The 17,491-nt window shown below is 38.5% G+C and overlaps 1 protein-coding gene across 9 annotated transcripts in view; it reads left to right on the forward strand.

Moving 5' to 3' along the window:
* Positions 1-17,491, forward strand: part of EHBP1 (EH domain binding protein 1) — a 225,677-nt gene that overhangs the window by 84,250 nt on the left and 123,936 nt on the right. For all 9 annotated transcript variants that reach the window (XR_774823.1, XM_010574733.1, XM_010574736.1 and 6 more), the window contains 3 exons: positions 4,196-4,377; positions 8,028-8,167; positions 15,014-15,136. Coding sequence is in view for 8 of the 9 variants with exons in the window: in XM_010574733.1 (XP_010573035.1) it covers positions 4,196-4,377; positions 8,028-8,167; positions 15,014-15,136 (445 nt within the window). In the remaining variant the exon portion in view is untranslated. The remainder of the gene's footprint in view (positions 1-4,195; positions 4,378-8,027; positions 8,168-15,013; positions 15,137-17,491) is intronic.

Raw genomic sequence — 17,491 nt, forward strand, 5'->3', positions numbered from 1 at the left:
AGCCTTACACATTTTAAACTTTGATTATATAGTCAAAATTGGAAAGGTTGAGCAATTAAAGTATTTGCATTGGAATTCCTGCTTTACCTTCCACAAAACTCCATGTGCTCATATGAGACACAAGTAACACCAGGTCAGACTTTTACTATTAAATGGATGTTATTTATTTAGTATCATACAAAAGTGTGCTTCTGTTTGAAATAACTCTTTCCAGCCTACTGCTGAGCTGTTCCTGTATACCCCACTCATAGGTATTTCTCTTGGATTATTTTGTCTGTGCTGATTTACAAATTATTTATTCTTCTGCAAGAAAATTTCTCTGTGCTTCTGGGGTAACTCAGATTGTATTATATGAAGCATGTAGGTTTTTTTGAAGAAAACGTTACAACCTTTGTAAGAAGTGGTTATGAGCATGTTCTGACATTTAAAGACAATTTTTTAAAAGTTGGTTGTATGTCAGAGTAGGAAACATAATCCATTCTGAAATCATTCATGGACCTTGAGAATATCCTTTTCAGGGGCAAAAAAGAAGTTTCCCTGCCTCTACTTATATACCTAAAACCATGTAAGGCCAAGCCTATAAAGCTTAAAAGGAGAAAACATTGCAACACTTCTAACGTGCTTAATTTTCTGGGAGAGTAGGAGGATGTACTTAAACTTGCATGTTAAGGAAAATGAAAGATCAGGGACTGTGTATTTTTTTTTTGTTTGTTTGTTTTTTTAATGTGATAAATTTACAAATTTGGATTTTTATAGGCAATTGGAACCTGAAAAGTCAATTTCTGTCTTCGGCCCACAAAAAGATTATGAAATTAATTCCTTTCTCAGGAAGACTGAACTTGATTGCCAAGTATTTCTTACTCTTTACAGCACCTCAGGATATTTAGTGCTAAGAGAATCTTCTTGCACATGGCTGGCTTCTCCCCTTTGTAATGGCACACATCTGCCTGCACTCGTCTCCCTCCTCTACACCAGCTAACCTCAGCAGATTTCACAAGGAATTGCTGATGATCATCTTCACTGGGAGAACTTTGCCTCTTCCTGGTTCAGGTCTCTTATTCACTCTCTGATGCACATAATCTGAAGCTACAAATGGCAAGATGATAATTTATATAATAAATAGGTATTAAGTGAAAATGTAATTCCACATCATTCCAAAATTCTCCTGCCTTGATGTCCGTGTCCAGCTTTTGGATGCTTGTAAGTTTAATGCTCTGTTTTTTCTCTTCACTTCGGATTCACCATTGAACTGGTCTTTGAGTTGGCTTATCTTGTTTGCTGTGACTTTTTTAGTAAAATTACCTTGATAAAGACAACATGCATCTGAGTTATCAGACAAGATGGTGTGTTTGTAAAAAGAGAAAGTAGCTCTGCCCCCAAATACACCTTCTGTTTTTCAGAGTCACTGAAGCATATTTGTGTTCCTTAAGATACCTCCCCAGGGACCTCGCAGAGGTCTGTGTGTTGCTCCCGTAGCATAGGATGTATCTAACAGGTGAGCCAGCACTGAGAAGGCATTGGTAGCTACACAAGGAAATAATCTAGGCCTTCATTAAACTGGGGATGTTTACAGCTGCTGGGAAGTGATTTTCATAGTCAAACTGAGAAGAGTACATCAGAGTACAGGCATGGTATGGCTGATCAGTGATTCATCTGGAAGGCTGCAAGCAAATATCACACATTCATGATTTGTTCCATCTAAGATCTGTTTCTTGCTGGGTGTAGATATACTTGATCTTTTTTGGGGTGTTTTAATTGATGAAGGGGAGTGAGGACATGACAACAGACATGCATCTTTAAAAAGGAAAAAAACACCACCGCACTTTTTTTTTTTTTTTTTTTTAAAGGAAAACCTAATTGTATAATTCGGGAATAATGAACAAATGAAGAGTCTTTCCATGCATTCGAGTTACATTGCTAACTATAATTTCAATAAGAATAACTGTGATATTGTAATACAGATTTTAAGACCAACTAAGGTATAATTGGTTTTTTTCTGCAAGCATAAGCTCATCCCAACTGATTCAAAGAAGAGTCAAGTCCAAAATGTGACAAATGTTTCCTAATCATTATAGCCCACCAGTGGAATATTTTCCTTTGGCCTGACTGCAGGTGTGGGCATATTCAAGTTAGAACCATACAACCATAGAACAGCTCAGGTTGGAAGGGTCCTGGAAAGATCATCTGGTCCAACCTTTTGTGGGAAAGGAAGCCTAGATGAGATTTATCTGTCACCCTGTCCAGTCGTATCTTGAAAACCTCCTGTGATTGGGGAGACTACCACATCCCTGGGGAGGTTGTTCCAGTGATTGACACTTCTTGCTGTAAAAAAATGTCTGGTTTGTATCGAGATGAAACTTCCTGGTGCAACTTGTACCCATTGCCACCTTGTCTTCTCCATGTGGCTCCAAGTTACATTTTAGTTTCTGGTTGCTCCTGTTCTGTTTGGCAGAAAAACATATGCACTAGCATTGGCAAGTAGTTTTTACCATACCAATTGCATAAATACTTACACACCACATTATATATGGCAGTTTTCTCTAAAGATACTTAAAAAGAATAACTAGAAGAGGTTTAAGCAAACTTTCTTTCTATTCACCTTGACCACCATTTTTACACCATAGTATGAATATTGAAAATTTAACTTTATGAAACAAGGTGCTGTTAGGACGCAAACTGCTTAGGTACATTTACCTGGAGAACACGCAAAAAAGAAGTGCTGCGTGTCTCGCATTGCTTTCTGAACAGGTGCTGCAGTAAATCTTGCATTCGGTATAATGAGTTATAATGTTTAGTTATTCTAAAGGTATGGTACAATAACAGATTATTGTTGTTCATATCTGTGTAATAACTGAAACTCCCTGATCATACTTTCCATTTTACACATTGTCAGAACCTTGGACCATAATCTCGCTCTTAGATTGACAGTTGCGGCCAGGGAAAGAGCACTAGTATTGTTTGTGACAGTCACATCTGTTCAACTTGATTCAGTTGAGCGTATTTGCATATTCTTAAGTATTTCTTCTGAGAGGGCCTAAATCCTTCTCAAGTGTTTGATGCATTTTTGAAATTCATTCATAAGGTATCTACATGCACTAATAGTTCTGCATAATGTTGCTGTGCATAATCTGACAGATAAGGCTAGTTTTTTAAACAAGGTATTCTTTGGGGATGACATATTACATTCTGACTTATTCTACTGGGCAGAAATGTCAAGTACTTTGAAAAAAGATGCTTGAATGTTTTGATTGAATTAGTATTCTTTATTCAACACAAATTGTCAACTGCAGCAAAATGTAGTCTTATTGGAGAACATTTTTCAAAAGACTTAACAACAGGGCTTTTTTGTTTTATTTTTGTTACTGGAGCTTTATTACATATAATCATTCCTTTGCTGCTGATGCTGATATTAGATGGAACAAAAGAGTAGATTCTTAGATGCATTTTCGATAAATTTGGCTGAATTGTTAAACTGTGAGCAACACCTTTATCTTGAAATACAACTTAGGCTTTTGAAATACAGCTTAGGCTTTTATCTTTCTCTTTTCTTGCTTTTTATTTTTTCCTTGCAAAATTTTTATCAATATTTTTGGGACCATTGTCAACCTTAATTTCAGAAACCTGTCACTCTTGATAGTACATGTACAACACTAGTGAGAAGTACCATTGCTTTGAAAAATACTCAGGCATTATATCTGAGCATTGAACACAGATAGTTAAAAATATTAACTTGATGGCCTCATACTATTACATAAAGAAATACATGCATAGTCGAAACCTATGTCTTCCATAGGTTGGAAGTCCTAGTCTAGGACTATCCAAGTTTGGACAAAAGTAGTCCAGTTTGCTATCAGAAGGAATGGAGATATATTCCCATTTGCTTAAAGGGATATGTGCTGTGGATGCTACTACAACCTCAAGCCATTAAAGACCTAGGATCTTATATGGAAGACCACTAATCACAGTGAATAGCCTTTTTTTTCCCATTGCACTAAGGAGGTGTTCAACCTTTAGTGGCTGACCTAGTTTAAGAAATGGGTTTCTGTCTCTAGAAAGGACCATAGCAATCCCTGCTGCCTGTGTACTTGAAAAAAGAATGATGCAGACTTAATAGGCGTGGGTTTTGTTTTATGCACACGCAGGTTTTAGTGTAACAGCACCTTTTATGTTACTTTTGTTTTTCCTTTGCTTTCAGGAATCTCCTTCTGGACGCAGAAAAGCGCTTGCCACCAGCAGCATCAACATGAAGCAATATGCAAGCCCCATGCCTACACAGACAGATGTCAAGTTAAAATTCAAGCCTCTGTCTAAGAAAGTGGTATCTGCCACACTACAGTTCTCTTTATCTTGTATTTTCCTGAGGGAAGGAAAAGCCACGTAAGTTGTTGGGGTTTTTTTAACCAGATAGCCTGCTCTGTGTTGCTTTTCAAAAAATTCTTTGGATAAAGAGCTCTTTTTGTATAGAATGGCAGAATGTGAGAGTATCCTTCAGCATACCATCATTCCTGCATACTTAGTTTCTTAGCTGAGTAAAAGTCGTTTCTCACTCTGATTGTCTTGTGTTCTTCAGAGACAAACGGCTTGTCCTCTACCATTATAGACATTTTAAATAACAGCAGCTTAAAAATATCTACAGGTCTGAAATCAGCAGGCGTGTACGTTTGTGTGCATGTGTGTGTTCATCCAACAATACCCTTAGCAGACTGCAAGGGAAATGTGGGAAGGAAAACTTACTTCTATTTCATCTATTTATGTTTCACAAAGAATGAAAGAAGGACAAAGCCAGTTGTAAGGTGAAAGAGGGTGAAGACTTTGGGTTGAACACAAGAACATCCTGTGAAAAGTGTTCAGTTGGGCACTGATTACCATTCCCCTTACTCACTTCGTTCTGTCCCTTATTTCAACAGCCTTTGGAGGGCAGAGGATACAGATATTTTTGCAGATCCTATAACCTCTCCTGCAATTTCTGTCAGGTTCAAGATGTCAGATGTTGACAACTTCATGTGGCTGGAGGATGGATCGTTTGTCACCCACCCTGTTTTGCTTTTCCTTTCTGTCTCTAGAATATGGGAATGTGAGAATGGCAGAACAAAAAGAGGTAGATGGGGAAACTACCGCTCTAGTGGTTCTTTTACCTCTTTTTAAATTTCTTTTTCCCTCCAAAAGGCTAACAGTTTACTTCTAGCTTTCAATATTCTGAATGCACTTGTAGACATTGCCCACTGCAATACAAATGCCCCAAAACTGTTGCATGAACAGCTTTCCGGACTGCCATGTTAAGGCATACATTTTGACACAAAAAGGCTTTTTGTCTGCATGCTTTGAAAGCCACAGATGCATTAATTACTACTAATTTCTATTACTGTTTCCCTTCTCTGATTAACTGTTGTGAACCACATTTTGATATACCATATAAGAATGATATTTGGAAGTATTTAGCTGTGGTTTAATATGGTATTGCAGCTGAAAATGTGCATGAAGAAGTCAGTATCTGATAACCTCTTAACTTTTTTAGAACAGCCAGCATCCATGAACTATACAGTAAATAGTTGCTAGGCTCTTAGCAGTTTTTGAGGCCATAATTTGTAAAAGCTGATCCATGTAGGATCATATATACCTTCCTCCCATTAAAATTGATAGGTTTCATGCTGAAGACTGTAAGTTAACAACAGGGCTTTAATATTGCCCTGAACCAGGGACGGGAAAAAAAAAAGTTGCTGTTTTTGAAAGCATTGGTTTCCAGTATGTGTAAATAGTCTTATTGGTCAAAATGCAAGAGAGAATTCAGGTGTCAGGATACATGAACATGCGAGAAAAGGTAGCTAGGCCAAGGTTTGCTTACATCTCTTACAAACTGTTGTAGTTCCATAAAGTAAGATGCACTTTTAATTTAATTTATGCATTTTATAAAGAAAATACTGCAACCTGTTGCTATGCAGTACCAAAAATCATCTTATTTTTAAAACACAGGAAAAAATATTATGAAGTATGAATACAGAAAGGGCAGCAAAAAGAAATAGTACTTTGGAGATCTTTTAATTTCTAAACTTTATGTGAACATGTGATATACAAGATCTGTGTGCTAATGGCTCCTGGCTTTTTGTCTTCAGTGCATAAAAAAGTCTGCCCATCAATGCGGTTATAGGATGCTACATTTTTTCCCATGTGCTTAAAGAGTTAATTTAACCTGTTGGTTATTAAAACAGGAAGATGAAACCTTGAGGTTTCTGCATGAATGGAAAGGTCTTTGTGACTTCCTGATAGTTACTTATTTTATAATTATTATTATTAATACTTTTTATAGAAGTACTTAGTTGTCCTGTGTAACTGCGGGTTCTGTAGTGCTGATTACTTTGAACTCACACAGTAGGAAATGATTGCCCCAAAGAGTTTCTGATTTTAACAATGTGTTAAATCACTGAGTTTAACCCCATGTTTTAAGTGTCTGTTTCTGTGCATATTTGAGCAATGATTAGTACCTCATTTTTATTCCTATAAGTGGTACCTTTAAAATAATTTGTGTAGTTTTCTTGGCATTGTTAGGCACAAAATCTGTGCATCTGGTTTTATCATGATCAACTTCAAAGAAGATAGAATAATTCGGGTTGGAAGGGACCTGTAGATGTATCTAGTCCAGCCTCCTGCTTAAAGCAGTCAGTTATGTGATCAGACCGGTTTGCTCTGGGCTTTATCCCACTGGGGCTTGAAAACCCCCAAGAATGGAGACTGTACCACCTCTCTGGGCAACCCACCCCACCACTTGTTGATGTTGACTATTCCAACTTTTTTCTCACATCAGATCAGAACCTCTCTGGTTTCAATCTATGACCACTGTCTCATCCTCTTCCCTTGCACCACTGTCTTCTCAGCAATGCTGGCAGGCTGCTGCTGCTAGGTCCTCCCAAAGCCATCTCTTCTCCAGGCTCAACAAGTCCATTTCCCTTGGCCTCTTTTCATAGGGCAAGTGCTCCAGCCCCCAGCCATCTCAATGGCCCTCTGCTGACCTTGCTCCAGTTTATCAACACCTTTTCCTGTACTGTGGTACCCAACACTGGACAAAGTACCCTAGATGCAGTCCAACGACTCCAAGTAAATGGGGTTCATGACTTCCCTCAGTCTACTACTTGTGGTCCTGTTTTAATGTGTCTCAGGATGCTGTTTGCCTCCTTTGGCTGCCAGGGCATGATACCGGCTCTCCTTCAGCTTGCTCTCCACCAAGATCCCCAGACTGTTTCCAGTAGATGTGCTCCCTAGCCAGGCAATCCCCTATCTTATTGTAAGGAACCAAAAAAAAAAAAAATTAATCCCAATAAACCTATTGAAATGGTTTTAAAAGAGAAGAGGTAAGGCTGCCGTTGCTTCAAGAATGACATTATGCACTTAAAAAAATCTTGCAATTTTATGAAACAAATGTAGAACATCCATTTCTCTGAATCTTTGCCTGCTGTCATCTTTTCATCAAACATATATTTGATATGAAAGGTACAGCTATGTGAAAGATATATATATATGCGCAATACAGTCAAATAAGAATTTAAATTGGCCATTGATATGTAATAGTTTTTTATCTTGTTAATGAATTCAGATATTTAGAAAAGGGATTTTAATTTCTGTAACATGGTCAGGAGTGTGCTTGAACGTAGTGATAGGTGTCACATGCACCATAGGGACAGTAGGTCTGACCAAGCACTTTCACTTTAAGCTAAGATGACCAGATAAGTGTTTACTAGCATTTCTGGGCTGGTTTAAAATTTTAAGCAGCAGTCATTAAATTGACTTTTAATGCAAGGCAGCACTGTTTTTATCCTTTAGAATTTTGTCAATAGAAAACTTTCCCTTCAGAAATTAATGAACACGAGTGTATTCATTTTATTCTTTCACTATATTCAGGATTGGATCTGAGATCAGAGACCTCCCTGAAGAAAAGAAAACATAAAAATATTTAAAGGATTTGTAATAATGTGGTAGTATCTGATGTGGTATTAACAGGTTGCATTTTAATGCCTGCTTTGAAATTTGTTATTTAGGGATGAAGACATGCAAAGCCTGGCTAGTTTGATGAGTATGAAACAAGCCGATATTGGAAATCTAGATGATTTTGAGGAAGACAATGAAGAAGATGAAGAAAACAGAGTGAATCAAGAGGAAAAGGCTGCAAAAATTACAGGTAGGTTTTGCCACAGGGATGGTAAAATATTATTCCTTTGCTAATTGCCAGCTGCGTTCCATGGATTTTATCCTTATGCTATATTTGTATTTAACTTTAAAAAATATCCCAACCAAAACAAAATTTAGGATAGTTTGATTGAAGAGAGACCCATCCATAACTCAACAAATTTTAATATTTGTGAATTTAAGAGTATTAATTTGTGTGTGTGTGTCCTGTTTTTAGGAGAGCATGCACTAAGTAGGTAGCAAGATGGAGGGAAAGGGTCAGTGAGCGAGAAGGCAAGAGGATGAACTGAAGTGAAATAATGAAGATAGTCTGTGAGAATAAGTGCAAAATTAGTTGTGCCATGGGTAGGTGCTGAGGTTCTGCTCAATAACATGGTAATTCCAGGCAGCATACTTCTGCCTTTTGGTTGGGAGTGTCTTGTGGAAATGAAATCAGGAGTCCATTAAAGGACTTTAACAGAATTTGACAGTAAGGATGTTTAAAGTGAGATAGTATAACCACCTTTGAATTGCTAATGAAAATGCTTAGGGTGTCTAGGATAGCTCAACTAATTGATGCAGGTCAGATCCAAGACGTGATGATGTTAAATTGTTGGTAGAGATCATTATGTAGTACTGCTCCAGATGATTTCTGAAGGAACTCTTAGCGTAAAAGAATCAGGAAAAAACAGATTAACTTCTAGTGCCAGCCTTCGTGACTGCCACTGCTCTTTAAAAATGTCTGCTGAAATAAAGGGATCCTTCTCTAAGGTGGGGAAGAGCATCCCAAGCAGAGAAGTGAATTGTCACATCTGTTCTTGAAAATCCAGAGGAATGTTAGTTCACTGTTATGAAACATTACTTTCATTGCTTCTTTTTGAGCTTTCGTTGCAATCGAAAGGTTCAGCCTGAAGCAGTTATTACTTTAATGTTGTGAAAGGATGCAAATATGTTTTCTCCATGCTTTACATATCCAATTAAATGTTTTCTACCCTGACCAAATCTATACTTAAGCTGTATGTGTCTGGCACAGAGCAGATGGGAAAGTCCAGAATGAAATATTTGAGATACACAGATATGTATTCTTGATCAGGGAGCAGAGATATACCAGTCTGGTCACACTGAAAACACTCTACAAGGTTGTCTTCTCCTTTCCTAGTGTAACCAGAATAATGCATGTGCGGGTCAGAACACCAAACAAACTAACATGTTCACCAGGCCATCTGATAATCACAGAGAAGAGAAGGACACATAAAGTAGAGGCTATGTAAAGTCTCTATAAACTACTGTCCGGAAGTGTTTTATTCAGATATGCCTAGATACTGCATTGAGGACTGCTACAGAAAACCCATGTGCAGAAGGACAGTAGTTGAAAAGCAGCAGATCTTGCTCCTCAACTTTATTGATTTTGCAGCGTTCAGCATCTAAACAAGCCAACAAATGATTCCTGAACAAGCAAAAAGCTGATGTAGGTTAGACTAGTCTGTCCACTATACTTTGGCTATGTGGTGAACATCCCTGGAGATAGATGGTGAAGGGTGAGCTGTCTGATGTGCAACACAAGGTCCTAGCTCGAGTTATTTTAGAGGCATTTCAGCTTTTCCATCTGTTGTTGTAAAGGCCAAAATTGTCTGTTCTAAGCAAACATTACAATATCTGCTTGAAAAGCAGAAGCAATAAATACTTCTGAACTACACTATATCTGCTCATTGTTCAGTCTGTTCTGATACTGTTTTCTAATGATACAAGATGGGAGGCTTGGTTTTTTTGTAGATGCATCATTAAGGAAACCTGAGGGGGGAAAGGTCAGCCTTGGACTTTTTCTTCTTGTGTTGGCTACAACAGCCGAGTTGCTTCATTAGCCTGGTTAACTTTTCCCACGTTAGACAAGGAGAGGGATGAGAGGGATGTTGAAGGAGAATGAGTGCACGTAGTTTCCGAAGCAAATGGGAGAACATAAAACATAGGACGGTAAGTAAACATTAATAAATAAAATGTAAAGGATCTATTTCAACATGTGTTCAAGACTGATTTCACTGGCAGTTGGAGTGACTCCTGCAATAAATATAATGAATGGGAAAAACTAAAACACAAGGAGAAGAATTGAGGAACCAAGGGAGAAAGAGGTAGGAATTGTTGCAGAAAAATAGGAAGAAATATAGAAAGAAGGAAATGGTACAAAACTGATGTAGTGAAGTACTCTTTCTAAAATTTCTTTCAAAAATAATTGTGTTTTCTGAATCCCATAAAGTTAACTAAGGAAATTACATAACCCTTTTGAAAGCTTGCTGCTCCCAACATTTTCTCATCTGTTGCCATGTTAGGGTATTGGCAGCGGAGCGAGCTGGAATGCCTTCACTGAGTCAGAGTCCCCTGCGGCAAATCACTTTGCCTTGATGCGCCTGTTTTCCCAACTGTAAAATGGGGATACTGGCTATAACTACTTCACAGAAACGATGGGAGTATTACGTGGTTAATGTTTGTAAGCAAGCTTTGAAAAAGTAAAGTGCAAGTAGTAAAGCAGAAGGGATTATTATCCTGCTTTTGACTCAAGGTCTTCTCACAGAAATGTTGGATGACTTGATGACTGAAATGCTGTCATTCTCAAGCCACACCTGCAAGAGGTGCTGGAAATCTTTATCACAGACACTGTTCCTTTTTGCAGTGTACAAAAGTTAATTTTCTTTATTGGGCCCAAAGTTAGTTTTATAGATGAACAAATATATCCACCACTAGGAGATCAAGGGAGACCTGCTGAATGGGGCTCTAGATGGTGCCGGTGAGTTAGGAAATGCTACATCTCTTCCTTGACGTGTTGCCTAACTTTGGGTAAGTATCTGTGCCTCTGTTTCTTCAGCTATGAAATAAGTGGCGCAATACTGACCTACCTCAAAAGCACTGTGGAATTTGGTGTGGTCAACATGGGAGCTGTTGCCATACAACTGACCTTAAGATCAGACTGAAAGATGTTTTCCATTCAAAGCGCTACTTTCCTCTAAAAAAAAAAAAAAATCTTCCTCCATCTTGGGCTTTTCCCCCTTCCTTCCCAGTATTTCTTGTTTAATTTTTTCGTGTGTAAAAGCTGTATCTCCACCTAACTGTTCTGTTTTGTGTAAAGTTGAAAATTATGTTTGTAGCCATGAAATATGTTTCAAATATTTTGTTTCTACACTATTAATATAGATGAATTTAAACCTCCCAGAATTATCCTGTCATTAGTCTTCAGTTGAATACAAGGCATCCCAACATACTTGAAGAACTGCGGCTCATTACTACCCTAAGTTTGTCATTTATAAATACATTATTTCTTTTAATGTTTTAATTGATACTTAGAGCCTCATGCTGAAGTTGATAGTTGCCTCCTGTTCCATCTGCACAAGAGCACGGTGGCTGTCCTGGGGTGCCACATGGACTCAGGAATATGCACATGTGCTACCTATTGCAGGAGTCTGAATCCCAGCATATTTCAAGAGCAGGCTTCTGGAGAGCAATATGCATAACCCTTTCTTGCCATTTGCAAAACCATACGTCTCGTGTAAACTTCTGATACATTTACTCTTTTTCGTTTGTAGCACCAAGCTGCTTAAGAAAAAAAAAAAAGCAAGAGAGAATGAAAAAAAAAACCAAACCAGTGATTTATATGATGTACTTGTAGACCAAGCTAATGTATGTTTGTAGATAATGAGATTTATAAAAGATAATATAGGACATAAATCTCCCAACCTACCATTTCCACACTCCAAAATATGACATAAACCATTTAACATTGTAATGAGAGACATTGTAGTGCATATGGGTGTTTAGGTTGGCAGATGGGACCAGGTGATTCAGACCACATCAAAGATTTCCCTCTTTTTAAAGCTCTGAACTTAATTTGTTATTTTCTGACAATAAAAACTGAATTGTAATGGTTTTGGGTTTTTTTTCACATGCTGGCATAATAAATTGTAAATCATGTCAGCATCTCAGCCTGTTTTAAACTAGTAATTCGTTTGTACTAGTGTTTATAAGGTCAACTCTGTTTTATTTGAGTACAGCAAGGTATTTTCCATTGTGTATCTTGAGTCTTAAAAATTCCCAGAAGATAGTATTATATTGTTCAGATGTATAAGGTGTACATATGATTTTATACTGAGAAAGTTAAGAGTTTTGGGGCAGTTTTAGTCTTATTTTTTAGGACAATAGTCTTGTTTGTTGGAACTAAAAATAAGGAAGTGAGAATGGTGAAATTAACTCTGTGTAGATAGATATGAATGTAATCCCATCTAAGTAGATTTTTGCTTTAAGGTCAGGAACAGTTAGGAGATGCAGTTAAGAGGAATTCTGCTGTGGCTTTGTCATTGTCAGCATAGATTATGTCCAATAGCTATTGGCAGAGTAGATCATTTCACTTGGTAATTTGCAGATTGGCATATCTTTGCAAAGCAGTTTAAATTTGGAAAAGAAGCTTTTAACCACATGACTGAAATATTTTCAGGTTCTGGACTCTGCTTTTGACTTCAGGTTCTTTATGCTGTCTGTGAAGGCATGACATTAAGACATTGTGTCTGTGTCAACTGGTGAAGATGTTGCCCCGTGAAAAAGCATGAGTTCCCCATGCTGGGAAGTTCTGGGTGGCTGTGGGCACCAACATGAGTTGGGACAGTCACAATACTACTCAATTTTCACCTCAGTCCAATACCTTACTCCTTGTAACTAGTTCATAGACCGAAGATTACTGTATGAGTCATTGTCAAATGTTTACCTTCCCAAACAAAAGCCGTATGAGAAAAAGCCAAATTCAAAACAGTAGTGAACTAAAAGCATTACAAAGAAGTGACTTCTTGTGTGCACAAGAAGTTGAAGTTTAAAGGAAATCCAAGAATGATTGGCATGAGAAATGTGCAGTAAAGGCATCTACGTAACTTTAACTTCACTGGTGACACCAGGAGACATCATCCATTTATTTCATTGGGAAAAGATGGGAGATGAAAAAACCTGTCAGAGGGGCAATAATATTCAAAAAGCAGGATCTCTCTCCTGCACAGGTTTCTCCTGCCTGTTTGTGAGCTGGAAGGACAAGGAAGGCTGTCCCCTCTCTACCGAAACCTATGCTTGAGGTCTTTCAGAGATGCCCCAGGCTCAGTCACCATTACTACAGAAACTGCATTTGTCAGATGCTGTGGATGGGACTAGTTCGGGGGGGGATCACAGAGGAATTTTTCCCCGTGGGCAAGAAGCCACTAAGACCTAGTTGGTTTTTGTTTCTTTCCTTCCAGAATTATGGGGGTATCAACATCTTGACTTGAATTAAACATTAATACTTTTAAAAAATTATTAGTTCATGGCAATTCAGAGCTCTCCACTGTGGACAGAAGGTGAAGTAGGGATTTTATCAAACAGTAAGGTGTTAATTGCACAGCTTTACAGTGGCAAATTCAACCAATATATATACATTCAGTATGCATTCTCATAGCACAATACTAATCATATCTTTTAGAACTATTAGATGAATTCAACTTGTCTTAGGTCAGAATTTAATGATAACTGATTCTAAGTGTTAAATAATCAGCCTCTGTGTGTATAAATAAATAAAATGCATAAAATGCATGTGTATGTATTAGTTTTCTGTAGCCTTAAGGGTTTGGGAGGGAGGTAAATTGTTCTGGGGCTGTTTTGTGTTGATTGACAATGGTTTAAAATTCAGGTTTACTTCATGAGCAGGAAAAGTCTTTAAATTTTATCTAGTACATCTAAGTTTTGAACTGATGTGTGTACTCGTCCTCATAAAACTAATTGCTGTTGCTGACACCAGAAATCCGGCAAGGTTTTATTTATGTCTGTTAACTGGGTTTCTTGTTAAATTATCACTGAAGCACCTACACAGGTGCTTTCCTGTAGGTATATCATTGTAAGGACTCATTCTAAATGTATTTTCTTAATTAACTCTAAGTGTCTTCTCTTTTACCCTCTCTCTCCCTCACTCTCTTTCTAGAAACACTGTTCCACTTCTGTTTCATTAAATGCCCCTGCCTTACATTTGTCTTGACTGGCTTCTATTTACAGAAATTGTAAACCAGTTGAATGCTCTGAGCAGCTTAGATGAAGATCAAGATGACTACATAAAGCAAGCAAATATGCCTTCAGCTAAATCAGCCAGTTCCTCTGAAGGTCTATGAGCTTTCCTCCTTTCTTTCTGTTTCTGATTGTCTGTATTTACCGTGAACTGTTACCTTTTGACTCCTGCTTGCATTCAGCTGTCAGTTTTATCTCTGTGCTTTCACCCAGCATGACTCTCAGTAATTTGTAGTGCATCCAACAGGTAACAACACGACAGAGAAAGAACCTATCTCCTCTACAGTTCCGTTGTCATCTGATAATGAAAAAGAAAGAAAAAAAAACATTACACCCCCCCCCAAAAAACCCCAGACCCCAAGCCTAAAACATTAGTTGTGCAATCAGTAATACTTGACCTCTCTAACATGGCAAAAAGTCTCCTCTCTGATTTTACATGCACATTACATCCAAAAATTAATATTTCTTGCTGATAGTTAACAGGTATGTGAACAACCAAAAAGAAATTGTTGTATTTAGCTTGTTAGATGTTCTGCAACTTTTATTAATTAAGATAATAGAAGACTTTCTTAGTAGTTGTTTCTGTTACATAATGTTCTGATCAGCGAATAGAAGTTTCATTCATTTCACTTCTTTTTTTTTCCTTTGGTGTACTTACTGAAGTGCATTAGCTTAGTTGTACAGTTCATGTCATACCTTGGTGCAGTGTTTTGAGGGACTGTTAATACAGGCGGTTTTTTGAGCTTGAAATATGTTAGATGAACAGTTTGTATCTGTATTAAAACAATATTCCACTTGTTTGTAGAGCTTATCAATAAGCTTAATTTTCTGGACGAAGAGGAGCAAGACCTGGCCAATTCTAGTACAAACCCTTTTGGTGATCCTGACACCACAGAACTAAATCCATTTGGAGACCCTGATGTAGAAGGTAATAGATTTGTTTTACATAATTCATGGCTAATTGCAAATGCTTAATAAAAGATTATTTTTTTTTGTAGGGCTACAAATGAAAAATGTTATTTTGATTAAATACAATTATTCCATGCAGTACTGAAGTAGCAGCAGCAGTGATCCAGTTGCCACTGGAAAATGGATTTATCATTTGACTTGCATCCTTTTGTGTATTTGCCACTGTGGGCTACCAGCTAAGAGTTGAGCCAGAGACTTTTAGACCTATCAGGTGTGTTACTAGTACTCACCTCGTGGTACAAATGAGCAACACATACTGTCAAGTGCCTCTGTTCCATGTGGCTGCTGGTTATATCAGAACTTCCTTCACTGCAGTCTTCGCTGCATGACAGCTATTCTTGGTTAGCACTGATTTTCATTATTATAATTTAATTGTATCTCTTTCTTTTTTTTTCTTTTTTTTTTTCTTTTTTTTCTTTTATGGCTTCCTCAGTTAAGCCTTCTGACATCATGCCTTGCACCACGTGATAGGTGTTAATCCACTTTCCAGATGGACGTGCCCATTCTTGTTCTGTTTGAGTGAGAATTACAACCCTTGTAAGTTTTTAATCTGATAAGACTTCAGCCATAAGGCCAGAAAGGAACGCCAAGACAGCAGGTATCTCTGCTGTCCTCAACTCCATGTCCAGATATGCAGGCTTCCATCTGCTGCGATGAAAAAAAACCCAACAGTGTATGACTTTCTTAGTTTGCAGCTGCTTGAAATGCCATCCATAGTTAATTCCCAAATTTGAAGCTGTACTCAACCTTTCCTGTTCAAAGCTCCAATACTTTTCTTCCCACAGAAAATATCAAGGAGCATTTGCCACCTTTGACAAAACCGCAGGAGCCACTCTGTAATTGTGGTGGAGAACAACCACACTGAGCAGGAGCAGCCCAGGGTACAGCCATGGGATTTCTAATGCCAGGTCTAATGAGGATGCATTTCTGAGCTCCAGTTTCCACCTGTGGTTACTCTCTTTCTCTGGTCAAGCTAAATGTTTACTCACAACATGGGTTTTCTGCCTTCGGAGTCCACAGAGGCCAATGTGGGTGGTGATCGAAGTCCTGTCATACTTTGGCTGTGGTGTAGTCTCACAGCTTGTATTTCTCAAACTGGGACATTGCGCTATCTTCTGTATTTGGCCATTGAAGCCATAGAGCCACTGTCCTGGGCCCTTTCTCCCTCCTACAAAGTTGTCAGGTGTTTCTAAAGCTGCAGAAGTGAGTTGTTTCAGCTTTGCAGATACCAATATGTATGGATTAGGTTCTGGTGTCTGGATCTTTGGCTTGGTTTCCTGTCTGTTTCTCGGCTGTGAATTCCCTTAGGATCACGGAAGGAAGCAGAATAACCAGGGATATAAAACAGCTATTCTCATCCAGTTGTCCATACACAACTTGCTCTCAGAGACTCAGTCTATATTCCTTTCTTCCTTCTCTGCTCTAGAAAGAAGAGCTCCCTTCTCCCTGGAGAAAGCTGTACAAGTCCTACCCTCCCTAAACTGCTGTCTTCCAAACCCAGCTTTTCTCTTCTTTCCAGAGAGAACCTGCTCTGGCAGAAAGCAGCAGGTGTTCTGACCACAAAATAGAGGGACTAAGAGTTGGTTCCTTTTCATCTTGGGGACAGGGAGATATACACTGGTGGTGCTTCTTAGTGCTGGAGTAGCTTGACACATCATGTCAAGTTCACTATGAGCAGCCTGCATCCAAGACGCCAGACTGCTTACATTCCAGAAGACTCCCGGTATATGTGGGGCATGTTTTTTCAGTCGATTCTGGTCCCTGTGGTGGCATCTAGCCTTTACTGCCATCTTCAGTCACAGTCATGGACACTTCTCCATTCTTCTGGGTCTGTTCTGTGTACTTGGACAGTCTCAGGGCTTAGACTGTTGGGTCCCCAAAGAAGTCCCATCTACACAGCTGTGGGCAGCAATGCTGAGTTGTTGGGTGTGTGTGTGTACGAAATATTCCTCCCACACAGTCAACGTACAACAACATGACAGTGATTTTGATAAACAGGGTGTCACTAGATTCTTCCTACTGTGTCATAAGGTGTTTTTTATTTGGGAGGGATGGAACTTCTGTCAGGCTCATGTGACAGCAGTATGTCTCCCTGGAGCACTGAAGCCAGTGGAAGATCCGAGGTGTTTCAGGCTAACAGACCAAGAGTGGGACATCTGGTGTGGCATTTTTAAAGCTTTTACTTTATGATTAGTGGCTCCCCAGGGATTCTTCTAGTTACCTCAAACACCTCTGAGAAGTGCTGGCTCTTCCACTCTAGAGCTGTCTTGTCCCTGTTACAGGCACTGGTTGTGTTCATCTTCCCTTGCTTGGC

This window comes from Haliaeetus leucocephalus, unplaced genomic scaffold (assembly GCF_000737465.1).
Source record: "Haliaeetus leucocephalus isolate CR32 unplaced genomic scaffold, Haliaeetus_leucocephalus-4.0 Scaffold450, whole genome shotgun sequence".
Classification (NCBI taxonomy): domain Eukaryota; kingdom Metazoa; phylum Chordata; class Aves; order Accipitriformes; family Accipitridae; genus Haliaeetus; species Haliaeetus leucocephalus.